Source organism: Solanum pennellii, chromosome 5 (assembly GCF_001406875.1).
Source record: "Solanum pennellii chromosome 5, SPENNV200".
Classification (NCBI taxonomy): Eukaryota; Viridiplantae; Streptophyta; class Magnoliopsida; order Solanales; family Solanaceae; genus Solanum; species Solanum pennellii.
In genome coordinates, this window is record NC_028641.1 from 7,388,006 (window position 1) to 7,409,418 (window position 21,413).

Consider the following 21,413-nt stretch of genomic DNA (forward strand, 5'->3'; position numbering starts at 1 on the left):
ATCATAGAGTGCTCACACAAAGGACAGGGATCGTAGGTTTTCCAAAGTAATTATGTATGATACTATTGAAGGAAGCTCTATAATATACTTTCCTTTAAAAAATTATTGTTATCATTCATAACAACTAACAGCTATTAATTTTACAAGATGGAGGCACCTATAATCCAAGGCAAAATTGCCAGGATTTTTTGTATACTGTCAACTTGATCATGTTGACTTAATAAGATGTAAAATTGGAAGGATCAACTCCTATAGACTTGAAATAGGCTTTCTCTGCATTTGCTACTCTAGTTTGAAACATTGTCCATTCCTTTCTACATCTATCCCTCACCTGCCATAACAAACACAAGATCAATGAATACACACAATAATTCATCTTCCGCTTCGCGTTATAAAGTAGAAAAGGGTGAAACACAAAGTATAACAAATGTTAACATAGAATTACTTACCCCTCTCCAAGGAGCCTTTCCATCTTTTGCTTCTCCCTGTATAGAGTGAATGAGGAAAGGGCGATAATTATGTTAGATGTTGTCTAAATTAACGATTGCTTAAGGTTTGCCATGCTACTTAATAATTTGTGAGGGAATGTAGTATCAATAGTTGGCTTCTTCACTTATGACTTACCTCGTTTCCAAGAGAAGGGAGAGCTTGATGAACGATCCATTGGGCATCTACGACTCCAATTTTCTTATGAGCAGGCTTCAAAAGAGAATGTATAGTTAGGGCCTTTGAATAATTTTGGTACTAAGACAAATGCATGTGAAAGAAAGTCGCCAAGAGACTGAATTCATTGGATAAGCTGAACTTACGTCAACACATTTACGAAGTGCAAAGTCAAGTCCCCAACCATGGACTAAGTCATTCTACAAGTGATAAAACAACAAAGTCAATCTCAAAAAATGTATAACGTCTCAGACTTTCTTGATTAATGTGCACGGTGTGATGATACCTGAATCATATGCCACACACAACGCCATGCATCTCGGGAAAAGACCGGAGCCATGATCTCTACAAATCTGAAAATAGAGAAGAGTAGATGATAAGAACAAGTAAAGAACTGAAAAAAAAAAAATAACGAACAGGAGAGCTATTCATACGCTGCACAAGGAGGTAAATGGGGGTCTGCACACCAGCCTGGTTTCTCTTCTGTTTTCCTGATGAGATAAATCAAGAAAAAGAAGAATAAACAGAGAAACCCAAATATCAAGAAGTACAGTACAGTTTAAAGGATGAAAAAGAAACAGTTTGTGCAGTGGCGAAGCCAGAAATTTTAAGAAGGGTGCCCAAGTGCTAAAGTGAACAGGCTCTTTTTAAAAAGTGAAAAAAAATTGCTACTAGTGAAGGGTGTCCAAAATATGTTATTTAGTCATTTTATTTATCGTTTTACTTGTATATACGGTATAATTTGCTGATGAAGGGTGTCCAATTGGACTCCCTGACATAAGGGTGGCTACGCCACTGGACTTGTGAATAAATAATATCATGGGATTCCTGGCTCTTACATGTGAACTTCACGATCACCTCTTCTCTTTGTCATCTGCCATGTTGTTCCTCTCCTGGGATCCAAACCTGGCTGAGAAATTTCTAAACCATGCTTCTTGACAAGTTTAATGTACCTGGGGTTGGACAGACGATTCAGAAAAACTAAGACATTGGGTCAAATAGGCTGTTAATCACAGAAAAATACACGAAACTTACTCCTTGGCATCGAAATGCTCAACTCCTAGGTCTTCATCCCAGATAAAAATATAGTCATATGGGGCAACTATGTCTGGATGCAGAAACCTTTTCGCGTACCACCTTATAAAAGGGTAAATTTTTTGTCACTAACATGGTTTAAAGCAGTACTTAAAGTTGATCATAGTTCCAGTCCAAAGCTACTTTTTATCATATTACTTACCATTTTGTTTGTTTCCGAACACTCACGTGGATGGCTTTTTTTGACCACTCAAATTCATCCCATTCAGTTGTCTTACCATCATAGTGAAAAAGAAGAATTGTGAAGTCGTCTGAGAACTGCACAGAAAAAATGGTCAGGACGAGGAGGAATTGGGAATAAGAGAGAAGGAGAGGACGGAGGAACCTATGAAAGCAAAACAGATTGATATACCTTCTTTACAGCAGCATCAATGTTACGCTTCTGCTTAATACCAACAGTAAATGTTACCAGATATTTTGGCTTGCTTTGTAGGTCCTGCAGATAAAATATAATAAGAAGCTGCCTCTTCCGAAAGAAATAATAATCCTGGATTCGTCAGTAAAATGTCTTCATTCAACTATTAAAAAGAAGTTCTTCATTCTTAAGGTTTGTGAATTGCAACTGCCTTGATCTGGATTAACGGGGGAATGAAAATAAAATCAAGTTTTTTGTAAGGAAGACGTAAGATTTTTTCTAGATTAAAATCAACCCAGGACGGAGGTGGGTAACAAAGGACAAAATTTGATCCTAAAAATAACAGGCAAAAAAGATGAGTTTTTTTTAACCTTATATGAGAGTATTATTATGCTACAAGCTCAAGTGACAAGAAACAATTGTGATATGTCCTAACATATTAATTATCCAACAATTCGTGAGATGTGTTATAGCTAGATTTGCAGAACAGAGGTAAATTCTTTTACTTCCAATTATAGCCAAGCAATTCTGAACGACCTGGACTAATAGAATGGATCTAAGTAAAGAAATAAGTAGTTTAAGTCCCCATCATTCATGGATCAGTACCTGAGGCCAAGAGTGTAGTATAATATATAGTTCATACAGAAGTTGTAACAGAACACTTACCTCACTGGGTTTTCCCCACAATCTCCGGGGATAGTAATCGGATTCAGAAGCAACGATCCCTGGAGGTAATCTTTCTGCCCCTCTTGGGTTTGATGGGACCCAAATCTGATCAAAACACGGATGACTATCAGATTGAAATGTGATTTTGTCTTAGCTTGCATAATCTCAAACATCAACACCCAATCACATACAAGAAGTAAAGAAGATAAATTTGGAGAAGGTTGATTCGACAGCACTTAAAAGTCGTAGAGAAGTGTAGAAGACAAAGTGAGAATAACATTGAACAGGCAGTAGGTAAAGAGGATAAAACTAATATGTTAAATCAAGAACAATCAATTAAAAAGGACATGCTGAAAAAACTCCTGTCACAGGTAACTCTGATAGAGAAGAAAGGAAGTATAGATTAAAACATGCAAAATGCTTGAACTTGCCATTGTAGCATTCTAGAAAGCTCAAACACTCCTAGACTCACTAGTCACTAATAATACAGATATAGGACTTAGATTCTTTCAATCATCCAACCTAGACAAATTTTCGGCAATTACAAATGTCAACTACGACAAACATGTGTCTTCCGTTTACCTAATTATGATGCAAAAGCATATACCTGATGTGCAAATTAAAATTTATATTGAGAAAAGAAAAGGTTAGTAGATCGTTATGCATTGTTATCAGCTACTATGAAGGATAGGCTTGAATTTAAAATGTATAACTTCAACAACAGTGTTGAGGACCGCCCCCAGGGCTTTGGTCTTGCTAACAGTCAGTGCAAGATGTGTTAGTTAGGCGCATGTCATGGGTTCAAAAAAGCCTAGTATTTAAGTGGAGAAGGTAGAGGGTCGGGTCCATTATCCACGGAGTTTTGAATTGCATTGCACTGGCCCTCGGGTATCCTTAGTTATCCAAAAAAAAAATATAATGTTGATGACTATATATTCAGCTCAAGCAGGGATCTATGGAAAATCATCTGCAACTCAATGTGCATACACACTCTTTTTAGCAGATGCATATTACATGAATAGTGAGTATCCAAAAGTAGATCTTCATTTCTTAAAGAGATCCTATTCTCCTTGCTATATTTCATACTCAAGAGCATTACGGGTTAAAATTTCTATAAAATTGTCACTTCTGGAAGAACTGCAGAAAGAAGGTGTACGAGAACAAATACCATTGCAGCAAAATAATAGTTCATACTGCTCACCAAAACCGAAAATTATCTTAAACATAAAATCAATTTTGTGCTGACAAGGAAGGATATACCTTCAACTGATCTGTAGCATTCTGAGTTTTGATTGAAGGATCTGCAGGCTTTTCGTCTGAAACAACGTTATTTCTGTCTCTAGCAATAGGGAAGTTGCTTATAATACTGGATGTTATGTTTAGCTGCCAAATTGGAACCAAAAGAAATTGTTTATGTCAAATTACAGCACCGCACAAATCAGACCACTATATGAGTGTACAGAATGGAGGGCATTAGCCATACCTTGGTTAATGAGCTAGAAGGAAATGAAATTCCAATGATTAAGCCAAAAATGATTCCGCAGCATACAGAGAGCATAAGCCTCATAGTTTCAGTTGATTTTAAGGAATTTGACCTACAGAACATGGTTCAAGAGTTAGACAAACTACTATCATGTGACAGACAACAACGTCACAGACTTGTTAGTAATTTTTAGCACAAGAAAAGCTGAAATTTAACAAACCCGCGTCCAAAACTCCTCATAGATACAGTATCTGAATTGGTAAGTACAACCAAAGTAGTCAAAGAAGCTTTACTGAACCCCAAGTAAGTTTATTAGCTTTACTGAACCCCAACTAAGTTATTAGAAACCAGCTTTCAGTAATGAGCGAACATAATATTGGCACAAAGAACCTGAAATATCAAAAGAAAAGTATGATCTGCACTGCAATCACGAAGTTAAGATGCATCACCCACCAAATATATTTTGAAGTAAATAATATTTATTTCAAACTCTTCTAAAATAATGCATTTGAAATTAAAGATAGTAATACTTTCTTGAAATGCTTCTTGAAAACAATGCACTTAAAACTAAATATACTTTCTTGAACTCTTTGTTGAAACTTTTTTTAAAATCTTGAACATACTTTATTTGTGAAATTAATGCATATGAAATACTACGATATGGTTTTTAAAAAACTTTGATTAGAAAGGGGTCCATGTGGTATAATAAACATGAACCATAAATCAATAATCATTAATGACATTAACATAATTTTGATGTTAATCAAGAATCAGTGATAAGAGAAAAAGGGAATTCGAAAAGAAAAAATAGAGTGAGCAAGATGACAAGCCTCTCTTCTTTGGAATTTACAGATACAAAACTTAACTTCAAATTAGAAATTAACTACCGTGACTCAAGCTCTTAACATCTCATCCTCCTCCATAAAACACAAACTCAAAGAGTAAAAGTTCTTATATAATACAGAACTGTTAAAAATATTCCTCATACACTAGATTGCCTCCGTGCTAAAACCTTAAACGCCAGCAAAGACCAAACGAGTGCCTCACGTAACTATAGAATCCACAAGCAACAAGAAAATTGGTCATGTGCCTGGCTAGTTATTTATTTGACTATAGCAGCTTGAATAGCCTCTCTACCCCACCACACCCACCCTTGATCAAGCACTGGCCTAATTTCCATTCTTCAATTCTGTGTCCCCAAAAACAAGCCACTGTGTGTCTTATTTGATTCCTCACTTACAGTATTCCATAAATTCACCCCATCTTTCAAAACACATAGCAAGGATTGATTTCTCGGATACTCAATCAACTAATAGTTATTATCTCAATAACTCACCTTGATACCAATTTTCTTCAACAAAGAAACCGATTTTACCAAAAAATAATACTATTATTAATAAAACGACAACATAAGAAATCAACTCGAAATAGCATTACACATAACGTAATAATATATTCTCCTCTACACAAGTTATATCCTAAACAGACAGACAAATTAATTATCACAGCAAAATTCCCATCAAACACTAAATACAAAAGCACAAAAAAAAAAAAAACTCAAGCCTGCTAAACATATATAACTTCATAAAAAACACATAAAGATCACATCTTTAAAACATATAAATGCAAAAAAAAATCACAGCTTTCTCAGAAAAATACCTGTAAATAACCAAACCCCACAAAAATCTTGAAGAGAAACAGCAAATTTGCCTACTTTCTTGATTTTCAGAGGAAAAAAGAAGTTGGATTTAGCTAATACACCACCTTTTAGCTAATTTTAACCTTGTGGGTACCTATAAATAGGTGAAAAAAGAGCCAAACAGAAGCAAGAAAAATCCTTGAAAGGGAGAAGAAAATTGTGAAGTTTTAAGCACAAAACTTGTGTTTTATTGACAGAGAAACAGGGGGAAAAGTATAAGCATAAAAGAAGTAGAATTGCTTTTATTTACTTCTCTTTTTTTTTTTTCTCTATATAATAAAAAGTCTGTTTAAGGTTTTGATTATTTATTAGTGTCTGCTTTGGATTATAGTTAAACTACAAATTTGTAGTTATTGTTTAAGCTTAATATAGGAGAACAATTAAAATTGACTAGGTTAAGAAACGGTTTAATTTGAGTCCTAAAGTAGAGACTTTTTCACATAATATTAAATTAGGGGTTTAAAATAGTAATTTCCATGTGATGATGTGTCTCGTTCTTATTTGGTTTTTTAATTAGTGTCAGCCTTCTAATTCGATGACGCGTATGAAGAAAAACAATTCCTATTGGCTAGTACTTTATTTTATGTTTGCGCAAAATTTCGTATTCGATATTCGTATTAAAATTTTGAATTCTTGTTGCATAGAGCTTCATAGAGTGAAAATGTTTTTCACTCATACTCAAAGTTTAAATTTGAAATTTCTAACTAAGAACCAAAGTTTGAATTTGAAATCTCTAATTAAGAAAATAACAGTTAACATCATGACAAATATTTTTACAATTTTTTAAGGTGGAAAGGAATATGTGTACGTCAAAAGAGTATTATGATAGTATATATTTATTGAGTCAACTAATTCTTTTGTAGAAAAAAAAAGAAGTCTTATATTTTTTTATATCATATAGTTTTTAAAATATATGTTTTGACAAATTAAGAAAATGATATTGAACTCACAACAAAATTTTATTCACTTTAATAATTGGGATTTAATTCCCACCTTCTAATCTCCCTTAAAAAATTTTTTTTGAATAAGAGGTAGTATTATTTTTATATCACTAGGCACCAAAATATAGAATTTTTTAGTACAAACTAAAAATTGGAAGGAATGTCAATAATATATGATGAGAACATATCTAACAACTTAGATCTTTTAACTTTTGAATCAAGGTCTCAATGTTGTAACTTTTTTGTATGAACAATCAATAAATATATATTTATATAAATATTATAATTTTGAAACTATGATCACTGCCCTATTAATTAGGTAAATAAAGAAAAATAGCTACATATTAGGTAACCAATACTTGCATAGCAACACCTCCCATTTTTTTCTTTTTCTTCTAATGGGACTTATATTTTAGAGGAATTTAGGTAAACTATAAAACAATTATTAATAACTTAGGCATTGTTTGGTATGTGGGTGCAGAAGAATAACAAATCTCATGAAATATTTCATTTTATAAGATATTTTTGTATATCTCAACCCACATATTTAATAATCACTTAACTTATAAAGCTTTAAGGCAAATATATATATATTAATTCATAGGGTCAGAAGTATGAGTAACCTCACTCAACTTTGTCAAGTTAACTTTCATTATCATTATATTTTCATAAACATAATTTTCTACATATTTAGTGATGATTATATATTTTTAAATATATAGGTTAAATTTTTTAAATTAATATATAATTAACGAAGAATAACAAGAAAAAAAATTGATTTTAATTTTAAAAATATTTTATTCTAAAATTTTACAATCATCACATTATTAAATAGCTATTGAGAAATATACTTTTTTGAAAAAATGATCACAAAAGTTGAATCAACAAAGTTAAGTGACTATCAGGATTAATTATTCATAATTGAATGATCATCTAAACTTCTAACTCTGATCCATGAATGGAATGACAAAGTAACGTATTACTAAAAGTCACAAACTAACAATATTACAATCAATATATTTATATTACCTAGAGATCAAACTTTATATTCTTCCATTAAACTTATTTTATTAGTATTATTATTTTCTAACTTTAATTAGAGGTTTTTCCTTCCTTCATATGATTTGCAAATCACTTCTCATAAATCATAATTAGAGTAAAGAAGCATTTTGGCCAAGTCCAATATGGAGATTCAAGAACACAAAAGTTAATGTTCCAACAAAGAAAACTTGGTGTTTAAAGCCACTTTTTTCATAATTGTTTTTGTGTGTGTGGGTGGGTGGGGGGATCAAATAAATGTTGACTAATAAAAGTATCCAATGGTCCATTAAAGGGTGAAAGTAATAAATAATATTAAGCAAATAATAGTATTTGACCACGTTTAATTAGTACTTACTACTATTTGTTTAAAAGTCAGCAAATAAGAAGATAAGTGTAATTTTCTTCTTGGAGAAGAACGAAGACATTGAAAGGGAAAAAAAAAGTACCATTTTTGTACGTGTTTCTAGAAAATTAAATACAGTAAAATGAAATAAAACCTGAAATTAAATTATCATATCTATTAATTAAAATTAAAACAAACTACGATATATAGTTATGCCTACCAATTAAACATAAGCTATATATATACCTATATTAAGTCAATACTCTACTAAACTAGTCAATTGTTACATAAGTAATGAGTAATTCAAATTAAAATACATTTATTGTTGAGTTTTGAATCTTTAAAGATTAAGATTTAAAAACAAAATGTAATGTGAATGAAAAATAGAGGGAAAATTTGAAGTTAAAGTTCACTTTAGATACAAACTTTTTTCCTCATTGATAATGAAGATAGAATTTTTTGTGTTGTATATATCGAAATACTTTTTCTAACTCTTAACGAGTTGAGAAGAAAGTCTCATCTTACACAATTATCTCAGCTCTCTCAACTTCAATTTTCACAAATGATTTAATTTATAAATTTTGGGACAAGATTTATTTTTCTTTTCACTAATTAATTCAACCCCTCAAAATTTAATTTAATTTTTTTTGACATATTCAAATTATATAATTTTATTGAATGAAATATCTAGGAATGGACATTGTAACAGAAAACGAACGAGACACTTCACGCCTCATTATTTGTTTACAATATGTTTAAAAAAAATTAAATTGATTTAATAACATGTGTAAGATGCGTAACCATCATAAGGTTGACTAATTATTAAAAATTATAAAATGAGAACATATAATTAAAAAGAAACAATTCAAAAATAATTTTAATTGCATGGTTGTGAGTTGTGACCTTAAAGGAGAAAAGTCAGAATATTTAGCTGTGAATACAAGGCAGGAGACTTTGACCTCATCTCATTTAGCATACCACTTGTTTAGTCTTTTTCTAATTTGATTACGAAGCGTGAATTAAATTTTTTTTTTCTAAAATAGTTATATCCATATTTTAATTTTTCTTTTTTTTTGGTTGATTGATAATCTGAGCACTATAGAAAGGTTGCACTGAAATTTGAAAGTAAATACAAAGTCTTTGTGTCAAGATAGACTCAATTATTATATTAAAAGTGATTTTATGCGTTTTTAAAATTTTAATTTATGTGTTATTTTTTTTAATTCGATTAAAAAAACAAATTTTTTATTTGACAAGTATCAATATTTTATTTAACAAAAAGTTCATTATTAATATGAGATCATTATTAGTGAAAAACATCTGTAAAATGCTTATATATATATATATATATATATATATATCCTCGAAATGGAGCAAACACATCAATGAGAGGAATGAAATTCCAGAATACCTCAACAAGAAGTAGACTTCTAGACTCTTATTAGAATTATCTGATTTCTAAAATGGGTAAAAAGATCCACATTTAATTGTGTCATGAGTTCTTTTTTAGAGTTAACTTACAAAAATTTTATCTATTTTTTTATGTATATTTTTGTCATATTGATATATAAAAATTTATAATTTATTATACTTTTTATAAAGTTTTTAAATATCTAAATTTTTTTTAAAAAAATCAAATTAATATAATCTAATTTAACTTTTAAAATTAATTAAAATATTTTTAAAAAGCTTACATGACAAATAAAAGTGAACAGAGGGAGTACCATTTACTCTCTCCAACTTGCTTTTAAAAATCAAGTTCCTCCTTTGATTGTAAATAGTAGATGAAGGTGGTATATAGACTTAATTTCTTTATGAACCTCTAATTTTAGCAATTTCACCTTTATTTTATGTAATATTTATTTTATTTTTGATATTTTTCGATCTTCCATCTATGTAATATATATTTATATTGTATAATTCATTTTTCTCAACCGATGTATTTATAAATTTTTATTTGAGTTCTTTAATACTATAAGTAGAACAATCCTTTTATGGATTTTTCACTAAATTAATGTTACTTTTTCTGTATTTGTTGTTTTACTTTTACTATTTTCTCCGTCCCATTTTATATGTTATTTCTTTTTATAAATAGTTGGATCACAATAATTGTTGTTTTATAAAATTTATGTATAAATTACCAATTTTACCTATTATATCCTTGATAGAATAGTTAATTAATCTTGCCATTTATTAATAAAGTTGACTTAAGAAAATATTAAATAAGGATAAAGTTACATCATTTTAATGCAAGTGAAAAGCAAAAAGATGACATATAAAATGAGACGGAAGGAGTAACTATCACTACAACGAAAATAAACTTTAGCGGCAATAAATATAAACATTAATAAAATGTGTTAAAGTCTTTACAAACATTAGTTAAGTGTCATTAGAACCAATGACGCTAAAAACTTCAAGGACATATATACAAAGAGTGTCAATTGTCGCTGTAATCATTTAAAATTTATTAAATATAAATTTATAAAATGATTCGGATTATATTGAATTCATAAATATATTAATCCAAATAAATATTGTGGATTGATATAATTGAGTTAAATATTTAAGTCCAATAAATATGGATTTAATTAAAGTCTAAATTAATTGATTTGGGCTACATTGGATGAACCCAATTTGTTAAACCCAATCTCATCTCATTCTAGAGCCCATCTTGGCGCCACGTGTGCAGATGATGTGGCATGCCAAGTCAAATAAGAAAACCAATAGAATCATGACATGTGTCAAAGATGACAAGCCCGCTCCATAAAGCCCAAATGTCATGTCACTTTAATCTGATTGGCTGAATGGAATCCTATTCCAATCGCAACTCCTCTATTCTAAAACTATAAATAGGGGTCCTCATAATTCAGAAAAGAGACAGAAAATTCTAAACAAGAAGCTAGAAAAACTCTGTGGTACAAACGCCATTTAATTCTCTACAAAGCTACAAGTTTAAGAATTCAAGCATTCAAGTTCAAGAACGATCAAGATCAAGACCACCGAATTCAAGAACAAGCTCGAAGCCCTTGAGTTCAAATAAAAGTCAAGATCAAGATAAAGTTCAAGTTCAAGTTCATCATAGATTCAAGAACAAGCTTTAAAGCCCTTGAATTTATATTTGAAAAGGCGAATTCAGAGGAATTATAGAGATTGTAACACTCACATTTGAAATAATAAAATTGATTGTTGCTATAATTTTCCGTTCTTGATTATTGTTTTCTCGACGCGAATTTTATTGTCTACAAATTCTGGCACGCCCAGTGGGACCATCTCTACCTCTCATCTCAACTTTTCAAACGTCAAAGAATATCAAGATGACTTCCATGAACAACAACTCTCGATCAACCGCCTCTAAGGTCACTAGCTCCAAGTTCTCTACTGAAGTTGAAGACATCCTTGGTGTTACCTTTGGAAGTTTTGGAGTTGTTACGAGAAGCAAGGCTGCTACACTAGGACAACAAACGCTTCAAGTGTCGTCTGCGTCAACTCCTGTTTTTGGGTCTTCGACTCCAAAAGGAGCAAGTTCCTCCACAAATGCTCTAGAAGGAGGAAGTAGTGTTGCTGAAAAGATCAAGAAGACATTGGCTCTACTTGAGCAATCTGGTTCCAATAACTCTACCACAAGGGAGAACTGTGATTCAACTTATGAATCATCTCCACGTATATCGCGTAACGTGAGTCCACTGAAAATTAACTTACGCGACAACCCATGTTACTCTCCTGCATCTCCGATGATCATGCAAACGATGGTGACTGCTGCTTCCTCTCCTGAGGAACAACTCGCAAATCTGACGAAGTTGGTTGAAGGATTGACGAAGCATGTACAACACCAAGAATCTCGAATTGACAAGTTGATGGACAGGATAGAAGGACTTTTAGATGGAGATGCGAGCCATGCACCTGGAAAGGGCATTGAAGTTCAAGAAATCGAAGATCCTGCTAAGAAAGCCCCGTTTGTTAAAGAGATGCCAGTTTCTTCTGAAGGAATGATCCCACTCGATCGCTTGAAGGAGTTTATTGAAGGCACTATCAAAGATAAGTATGAAGTCTCCACCAAGTCTTCTCATATGTATGCTAAGCCATACACTGCTAGGATTGATAACTTTAAAATGCCTGCTGGTTATCAACCTCCCAAATTTCAACAATTTGAGGGAAAAGGAAATCCGAAACAACATGTCGTGCACTTCGTGGAGACATGTAATAATGCTGGAACATATGGAGACTATCTTGTCAAACAGTTTGTCCGCTCTCTAAAAGGAAATGCCTTTGATTGGTACACGGATCTCGAACCTAACTCTATTGATAGTTGGGAGCAACTAGAACATGAGTTTCTCAATCGCTTCTATAGCACAAGGCGCACGGTGAGCATGGTAGAACTCACGAATACTCGCCAAAGAAAGGATGAACCGGTCATAGATTTCATAAATCGATGGAGGAACGCGAGCCTAAATTGCAAGGACAGGCTTAGTGAAGCTTCTGCAATCGAAATGTGTATTCAAGGAATGCACTGGGAGCTTCTTTACATCTTGCAAGGAATAAAACCAAAATCTTTTGAGGATTTAGCTACTCGCGCTCATGATATGGAGTTGAGCATGTCATCTGCCGGAAAAGATATGACTATTGTCCATGATCCTCGCAAAGGAAGGGACAAGCAGGAACCCAAGAGATGGAGCAAGTTTCTGCCCAGAAATGACAACAAAGAATCCATGAGTGTAAATGTGTCACCCGCAAAGTTCACCACGAATGAGGGCGTAAAACAAAATGTGAGAACGACTTTCCAAGCACGTTCAAATCAAAAGTCGACGCTAAGGGAGATGCAAGGGAAAAAGTATCCCTTCTTGGATTCTGACGTTTCTGAAATTTTTGATGAATTGCTTGAGTTAAAGCTCATTGACTTGCCAGAGATGAAGCGACCCGATGAAGCTGGAAAAACTGATGACCCAAATTATTGCAAGTATCATAGACTTGTGAGTCATCCTCTTGAAAAATGTTTTGTCTTTAAGGATAGAGTGATGCGATTGGCTAACGAAAATAAAATTATCCTTGATGATGAGAAGGCTAGTTCTAACCATACCTCTATCACGTTTGGGTCACTGGATCCGGTCCAAATATATATCTCTGAAAAGCATGAAGAAGAGCCAGTAGACCAGGACGTTGACATAGATGGTGATGAGGGTTGGATTCTTGTAACTAGGCGAAGACGCAACAAGTCAAGCTTACGAAAAGAATTATCCGAGCAACCGGTTAGAGGAAAAATGGTGAAGAAATCAGAGAAGAAAAAATCAATCAAGCGCCCCAAAAGGGCAAAGGTTGAAGTGCATCACTACCAAAAACCTCGACGTCTTGTGACTCTAGAGGAATTCTTGCCAAGCTCGTTCGGTACAAAGTCTACTCAAGGCAATGTCGAGGCATCATGTTTCAATGTGGATAAAGGACAAACAATGAATGTGCCTCCTACTGTAAAAGAAGGAACAACGAGTGAATCCTCACCAAAAGTGTCTCCTGGGGAAGAAGAAAAAGAAACAAGGGAAATCTCAGAAATGATGTCTCTTTCATCTTCTGAAAAATCTATTGAACTTTCTTCCCAAGAAGCACATGTCTGTGATACTAAAATCACATTTACGGATAACGATCTTCTATTTGGTGAAACACTACACAATCGTCCTTTGTATATGGTGGGTCATGTGCTAGAGAAGAAGATAAATAGAATCTTAATAGATGAAGGATCTGGAGTCAACATTTTGCCTATCCACACATTGAAGGAACTTGGCATCACGACTGGGGAACTTAGTGAAAGTCGTCTGTTGATACAAGGATTTAATCAAGGCGGGCAGAGGTCCATAGGCTCTATTAAATTAGAGATCCACATGGGAGATTTGCGATCAAGCGCATGGATGCATGTGATTGACGCAAAGACATCATACAATATATTACTTGGCAGGCCTTGGGTACATGAGAATAGAATTGTCTCATCTTCTTACTATCAATGTTTGAAATATCTTGAAGGTGGAATCGAAAGAAAGATAGTTGCAGATGATAATCCTTTCACCGAAGTGGAGACACACTTTGCGGATGCGAAATTCTATTTGAGAAGTTATGTTGTTAAAGGGGTCAAATCCAATGACGTCAAATCAATCAATATTGATAAGATCATAAGCAAAAGAATTGATGCGGCTATCGAAAAGGTGAAAATTGACACTAAAGACTCTTGTCCCATTCTTAATGAAGGGAAGATCCTGTCTTCAAAGAAGAAGCAGACTTCTAGGCTTTGCTATGTTCCAAAAGCGAAGAAAGAACAAGATCAACCATCTAACCTTGAAGAAAATGCATTAAGAGGGCTAACTCTTCCTATCAGACGGATTGATGCAATAAACTTGTCTTCTAAGTTGCCAGAAAAGTCAGTCGCTCAAGATCAAGTGCTAGATATGGCTCTCCCTACAAAGCGCACAAGAGAAGGTTTTGATCCCAATGCCTACAAGTTATTTGTGAAGGCAGGATACAACCCTAGCGAGCCATCAGCGCTAGGGAAACTCCCATCAGAAGATACAACTAGGAAAGCGCGTGAAGGCCTAGGTTATAGCCAACCGCCGCCAATTCGCATTTCCATAAGAAGGGCCAGTAATAATCATATAACTTTTGAAGATGACGTCACTGCTCCCAATAAAAGGCCTTCTGTCTTTGATCAACTTGGTGAAGCGACAACAAGAATTTCTGTGTTTGAGAGGTTAGGTCCTCTGAAGAAGAATAACAAGAACCTGAGAAGTTATTTAAAAGTTACAACGCCTACTTCACATTTGATTCGAAAGGATTTCAGAAGTTTGATTCCTTCTAGGATGAGGCGACGAGTGGAACTTATGGTTTCCTGTAAAGAGGAACTCAAGGCAAAGGTTCATACTGTGGTTTACACCAAAGAGCGCGAGGAAGATGAAGAAAGTGTAGGTTCCTCAAATCATGTTACAATCCAAAATGAGTACGATTCTTTGCCTCAAAAGAAGATTGTGGAAGAGGTAGAAGATATTGTCTCGTGTTGTCATATATCAGTCAATGACAATGATCCTGTGGAAGAGGAAGATGCTAAAGATGCTCCACCAGAACTTGAAGAAGGAGTAAAGATCACAATAGATCCTTTGAAGGAAGTTAACCTTGGCACTGATGAAGATCCGAAGCCAACTTACTTGAGTGCGTTTCTAGAAATTGATGAAGAAGTCGCTTACATGAATATACTCAAAGAGTATAGAGATGTATTCGCTTGGAGTTACAAAGAAATGCCTGGATTGAATCCTAGAGTAGCGGTCCATCAATTGGCAGTCAAAAATGGTTCTCGTCCAGTTAAACAAGCTCAAAGACGTTTTAGACCAGACTTGATTCCGTTGATAGAAAATGAAGTTAACAAACTCATTGAGGCAGGCTTTATTCGTGAGGTCAAATATCCTACATGGATTTCAAGTATTGTTCCTGTGAGGAAGAAGAATGGTCAAATTCGAGTTTGCGTTGACTTTAGAGATCTCAATAATGCATGCCCTAAAGATGAGTTTCCTCTTCCCATTCCAGAGTTGATGATTGATGCCACCACTGGTTATGAGGCAATGTCGTTCATGGATGGTTCTTCTGGATATAATCAAATCCGCATGTCACCAAAAGATGAAGAACTCACTGCATTTCGCACGCCAAAAGGTATTTATTGCTACAAAGTGATGCCATTTGGTTTAAAGAATGCTGGCGCCACATATCAAAGGGCTATGCAAAATATCTTTGACGACTTGCTCCATAAAAATGTTGAATGTTATGTTGATGATTTGGTAGTAAAGTCGAGGAAGAGGGGTGATCATTTGAAAGACTTAAGGATGGTGTTTGAGTTACTCCGAAGATATCAACTAAGGATGAATTTATTGAAATGTGCCTTCGGAGTTACTTTTGGCAAGTTCCTTGGCTTTATTTTGAGACATCGAGGAATTGAAATTGATCAAGCCAAAGTCGATGCAATATCAAAGATGCCTGAACCTCGAGATATCCATGAGTTAAAAAGTCTCCAAGGAAAGTTAGCCTACTTGAGAAGGTTCATCTCAAATCTAGCGGGGAGATGTCAACCATTCAGTCATCTCATGAAGAAAGGTGCTCCTTTTAATTGGGACCAAACATGTAGCGAAGCCTTTAAAAGTATCAAATCGTATCTAGCGAAACCTCCGGTTTTGGCAGCCCCTATACCTGGAAAACCATTGATACTCTACATTGCAGCACAAGAAAGGTCTGTAGGAGCCCTGTTAGCTCAAGAGAATAGTGAAGGCAAAGAAAATGCTCTTTATTACTTAAGTAGAACGATGACGCCAAATGAGCTAAATTATTCGCCAATTGAAAAGTTATGCTTGGCACTGGTCTTCTCAATTCAAAAGATGAAGCATTATTTTCAAGCTCATGTTGTCCGCCTTATTTCTAGAGCAAATCCCATCAAGTTTGTTATGTCAAAACCTGTCCTTAGTGACCGACTAGCAAGATGGTACCTCCAATTCCAACAATTTGAGATTGTGTACATCCCTCAAAAATCCGTGAAGGGACAAGCACTAGCGGATTTCTTAGCAGACCATCCTATACCAAATGATTGGGAGTTAACTGATGAGTTTCCTGATGAAGATGCGATGTTAATTGAAGTTCAACCTCCTTGGAAAATGTACTTTGACGGGGCTGCACATCGCGGCGGAGCTGGTGCTGGTGTGGTGTTCATCACTTCACAAGAAGAGATTCTACCATTCTCTTTTACTCTAAAACAATGTTGCTCCAATAATGTCGCTGAATATCAAGCACTGATACTTGGACTTGAAATGGCCGTTGACATGAAACAATTACATTTACAGGTCTTTGGTGACTCTCAATTGGTGATTAATCAACTCTTAGGAAGTTATGAGGTAAAAAAGCCTGAATTGCGACCTTATCATGATTATGCTCAAAAGTTGATAAGATGGCTTGGGGATGTAACCCTTCAACATGTGCGTCGAACAGAGAATAAGAAAGCTGATGCATTGGCTACTCTAGCTTCAACGCTAACCCTTCCTGATCAAACGCAAGTAACTGTCTATCAAAAATGGATAGTACCACCGTCAAATGAGGAAGAATATATTGAAAATAAGCTTGATCATATCGTCGCCATTGTTGAAGCTGCGAAGGAAGATTGGAGACAACCCATCATTGACTACCTATGTTATGGGATACTTCCAGAAAATCCAAGAAGAAGGACTGACATACGTCGTCGTGCACCTCGTTTCCTTTACTACAAGGATACATTATATAGAAGATCATTTGAGGGTATGTTATTACGATGTTTGGGAGAGGAAGAAGCGATTCAAGCTCTGCAAGAAGCACACTCAGGAGTATGTGGATCACATCAATCTGGACCAAAACTTCATTTTCACATAAAGAGGATGGGGTATTACTGGCCAACCATGGTGAAAGATTGCTTATATTATGCTAGAAAATGTGATGCTTGTCAATTTCATGCGAATTTCATTCATCAGCCACCCGAAGTATTGCACCCAACCATCGCATCTTGGCCATTTGACGCTTGGGGACTGGATATTGTAGGACCATTACCAAAGTCTTCTGGTGGACACTTGTACATCTTGGCTGCAACTGATTACTTTTCAAAATGGGCTGAAGCTGTCGCTCTTAAAGAGGTGAAGAAAGAGAATGTTGCAAATTTTATCCGAGTAAATATTATCTATCGCTTTGGCATCCCTCGCTATATAATAACAGACAATGGCAAACCATTTGATAACAAGTTAATGAACAAGATTTGTGATCTTTTTGACTTTAAGCAGCGTAAATCTTCTATGTACCATGCTGCCGCTAATGGTCTTGCTGAAGCATTCAATAAAACTCTATGCAACCTGCTCAAGAAAGTTGTCTCCAAATCCAAACGGGATTGGCATGAAAGAATGGAAGAAGCTTTGTGGGCATATAGGACAACATATCGCACACCAACTCAAGCAACACCATATTCACTTGCTTTTGGAGTTGAAGCAGTCCTGCCACTCGAGCGTCAAATACCCTCCTTAAGACTTGCTATTCAAGAAGGGCTCACTGAGGAAGAAAATGCTCGATTGCGTCTTGCTGAGTTAGAAGCACTTGATGAAAAGAGGTTAGAAGCCCAACAAAACCTTGAATGTTATCAAGCTCGTCTATCTCGTGCTTTTAATAAGAAGGTTCGCTTGAGGTGCTTTCAAGTTGGAGATCAAGTTCTCGCGGTAAGAAGACCAATCATTACTTCGCACAAGTCTGGGGGCAAATTTACCTCAAAGTGGGATGGACCATATGTCGTACAAGAAGCATATTCAAATGGTGCTTACAAGCTTGTTGATGCTGATGGCTTAAGGATCGGTCCTATTAATGCCAAATTTCTAAAGAGATACTATCCTTGAAGGAAGATGATGCTCCTTAAGGTACGAGCCTAAACTGCATGTTACTCCTGGCCCGCAAGAGTATAAACTGTGTACGGCACAACCAAAAAAAAAAATCACTCAAATACCCAGAACTACGTTGTGACTTGATCCTCTTTATTGAGGTACGTAGGCGCTTAGAACCATATTCTAAGTTCAGTTGCATGAGTGTCAAAAATAAAAAACGTTCCCACTTAAAGTCAAAGCGATATGTATATTATCTTTTGTCTCATCAAATCTTAGACTTGTACGAAGTATTGATGGGTTTATGGAAGGATCAAACCTTTATATTTTTTTATTTACAAGTTAAAGGTTCTAAAACTTGTTACGAGTTGAAGCATCGGATTCCACAAAATTCATAAGTCAAGTTTAAATGTGCAAACTAAATAAAAATGTGGAACTTGCGCTATATTCACTCGTATTGACATGGAAAATGCGACATGAATTTGAATTAATAAAAGCTTGCAATCAAGAATTAACGACCAATCGAAAGTTAAAAAGTAAAATAAAAAAAAAAGAGTCTAATCTAAGCGTAACTTGTAGTTGGTCAAATCTTGTCGACTAGCCTCCAAGCACTCTCTTTTCTGTTCCATGCGAATTGAATCTTCAGGCGTTAATAAACTCATATTCTCATACGAGGATATCTCATCTTCCATAGCTAAAATCTTGGCTTGAATCTCCTCGACGTTCTTCTTAGCAGCGTCTAAAACAGCTTCAAGACCCTCTCGCTCTCCTTGTAAAGTTGCTAGCTTCCGCTTAACCTTCTTTAGCGATTTCTTGTTAGAAGAGACATGTTTTGCCTTCTCACATTCCTCTACTTTGAATAATTCGAGACGCTCTTTGGCATTGGAAAGCAGTTCCATCTTCCTATCTCCAGGCGCCTTGTCAACAAAATTAGAGTGTTCTTGATCATAAGAAGTAGCATGATCAAAAAGAGAATCTACCAAGCTTTTTAATGGTGAAAGATCAAATAAATTCATCTCACTCATCTCCTTGAAAATCTCATAAATATCATCTTTGTAAGATGAAATATTGTTTAGAGAAGTTCTGGAAAGTTTTCTACAGATCTCTTCCCAAAGACCCAAGATATACTTCCTTTTGTGATTAAACACCACACCTCTTCCTTCGAAGACAGACATAGCACCATTTATCTTGGGAAGAACTCGGGAAAGCTCATTTGAGTTAGGAGCCAACCCTTTTAAAGCTTGGCCACGAGAAGTAGACGATGAATCTTGATCTTTCTCGATATTTGAAATTGGTTTTGCCTTAGGTCTCAATATCGCTGTAGACTCTTCGCTAACTTGTGGCCTCTCACGCGGTGATCCTTGTAAATGTCCATCAGCATCAACCTACAAACGAAAGGGGCAGGTTAGCAAGGTCATTCATTTTATTTATTTATTTTTTTTTAAAATAAATAAATAAATAAATATATATATATATATATACCTTGTTACTCTGAATTGTCAATGATCTAGAAGGATTATCGACACTTCGGACTTCTACAATTTCAGCCCCAGATAGTTCAATTCTTTGCCTCTTCCAACATCGATCCTTGCTAGTTTTGCTTGTTTCTTGAAGGGACCGTTTACTAGAGAAGAGAAATTGGGGGGATTTCTCTTTATCGGTAGGAGTATGAACCAGTTCTTTCTTAGATGCCTTAGAAAAGTTAAGCTTCTTACTTTGATGTTGGGGAGCAAGTGGTGTCTTGACTTTTGAAAGTGTTTTCTCGATATCTTGACTTTTGTCTTCTAGAAGGGTAACAAATTCTGACCCAGCTTTTTCCACCATAACATCCAAATTATCCTCAAGAAACGTTCCATAGGACCTCTCCCACCAAGATGAATATTGGGTGGTATAAAGCTTCTTTGCGGAAGTTACCGCAGGAGGAAATGTCGCTGTAGACATAGTCACACGTGATACACAAATGCGCCAGTATATAAGGCCTTCATCAAGTGACTCAACACGAATATCATTTTCTAAATAGCCAGGATTATCTTGATGGAAACCAAATTGGCGACTAAATCGGTGCGGACTATATGGCTCAATGACAAAGGAACCTCCTCTCCTCAATGGAAGATAATTAAAACGAATGCTCATAAAATAAGCTTGATCCAACTCTGATGATTTTTCATCATCAAGATAATAAGTTGGGTGAGGCCTACTAAGCATGGTTGCATTCCACACAATGTTCTCCCCCCGATGAACACGCTTTCTTGCCTCATCTTTGTCAAAATACTTTGCAGCACCTTCTCCAGAATATACCACCATTCGTGGTAGAGAAGGTCCACTAGTAAGCGGATAGTGTGTTTTGAGATAATAAGCAAGCCAACCATAGACATAGTGAATGGGAAAACAAACTCTTACATGGTCCAACTGTGAAGAATTTGAAATTTTATTTAAGCCATGATATATGCTTGTTGAAATTGGAACCGCAAGGCTAACCCTTTTACCGCTCGCCATTAAGCTCGCTATCTTGAAAGTCTCAGGTCGAATGAAATTGCCTTCTTCAGACGGAAGTACAAAGGCACATAACCAACATGACAAAAAGGCCGTCAGATAAGTCTAATATTTTTGATGTTTCACTCCAAGCTTAGAAAATACCATCTCTTGAGTACTTGACCATGTATTTATCTCGGTAGGTATTTCGCCTGTAGGATTATGAGTAGACGACAGACGTCGAGATTTCTTCTCTTTTCTTGG

At 35.0% G+C, this 21,413-nt stretch overlaps 2 protein-coding genes across 3 annotated transcripts; both read right to left on the minus strand.

Annotated features, from left to right (window-relative positions):
- Window positions 1-56: 56 nt before the first annotated feature.
- On the minus strand, window positions 57-6,206 carry LOC107018813. 2 transcript variants are annotated; one of them, XM_015219389.2, is made up of 15 exons: window positions 5,922-6,206; window positions 4,483-4,652; window positions 4,263-4,374; window positions 4,040-4,162; window positions 2,780-2,884; window positions 2,111-2,194; window positions 1,901-2,016; window positions 1,699-1,800; window positions 1,503-1,616; window positions 1,098-1,154; window positions 950-1,016; window positions 810-863; window positions 625-699; window positions 450-485; window positions 57-331 (listed from the first exon to the last, which is right to left on the minus strand). In XM_015219389.2, the coding sequence occupies exons 2-15, from the start codon at window positions 4,500-4,502 to the stop codon at window positions 218-220; spliced, it is 1,179 nt and encodes a 392-aa protein (XP_015074875.1). In that variant the 5' UTR covers window positions 4,503-4,652; window positions 5,922-6,206; the 3' UTR covers window positions 57-217. The 2 variants fall into 2 exon arrangements, with proteins under 2 accessions (XP_015074875.1, XP_015074876.1); XM_015219390.2 differs by lacking the exon at window positions 4,483-4,652.
- Window positions 6,207-19,234: 13,028 nt separating this feature from the next.
- On the minus strand, window positions 19,235-21,205 carry LOC114077334 (girdin-like). Its single transcript, XM_027917196.1, has 2 exons — window positions 20,160-21,205; window positions 19,235-20,062 (listed from the first exon to the last, which is right to left on the minus strand). The coding sequence occupies exons 1-2, from the start codon at window positions 21,171-21,173 to the stop codon at window positions 19,235-19,237; spliced, it is 1,842 nt and encodes a 613-aa protein (XP_027772997.1). The 5' UTR covers window positions 21,174-21,205.
- Window positions 21,206-21,413: the final 208 nt, after the last annotated feature.

Coding starts and splice junctions, on each gene's coding strand:
- LOC107018813 (XM_015219389.2), bottom strand. CDS start 4,502: ATGAGGAGTTTTGGACGCGG. Junction 4,375..4,482: donor ATGAGGAGTTTTGGACGCGG/GTTTGTTAAATT, acceptor CATGTTCTGTAG/GTCAAATTCCTTAAAATCAA. Junction 864..949: donor GTGTGTGGCATATGATTCAG/GTATCATCACAC, acceptor TATCACTTGTAG/AATGACTTAGTCCATGGTTG.
- LOC114077334 (XM_027917196.1), bottom strand. CDS start 21,173: ATGGCGAGCGGTAAAAGGGTTAGCCTTGCGGTTCCAATTTCAACAAGC. Junction 20,063..20,159: donor TGACAATTCAGAGTAACAAG/GTATATATATAT, acceptor TTTCGTTTGTAG/GTTGATGCTGATGGACATTT.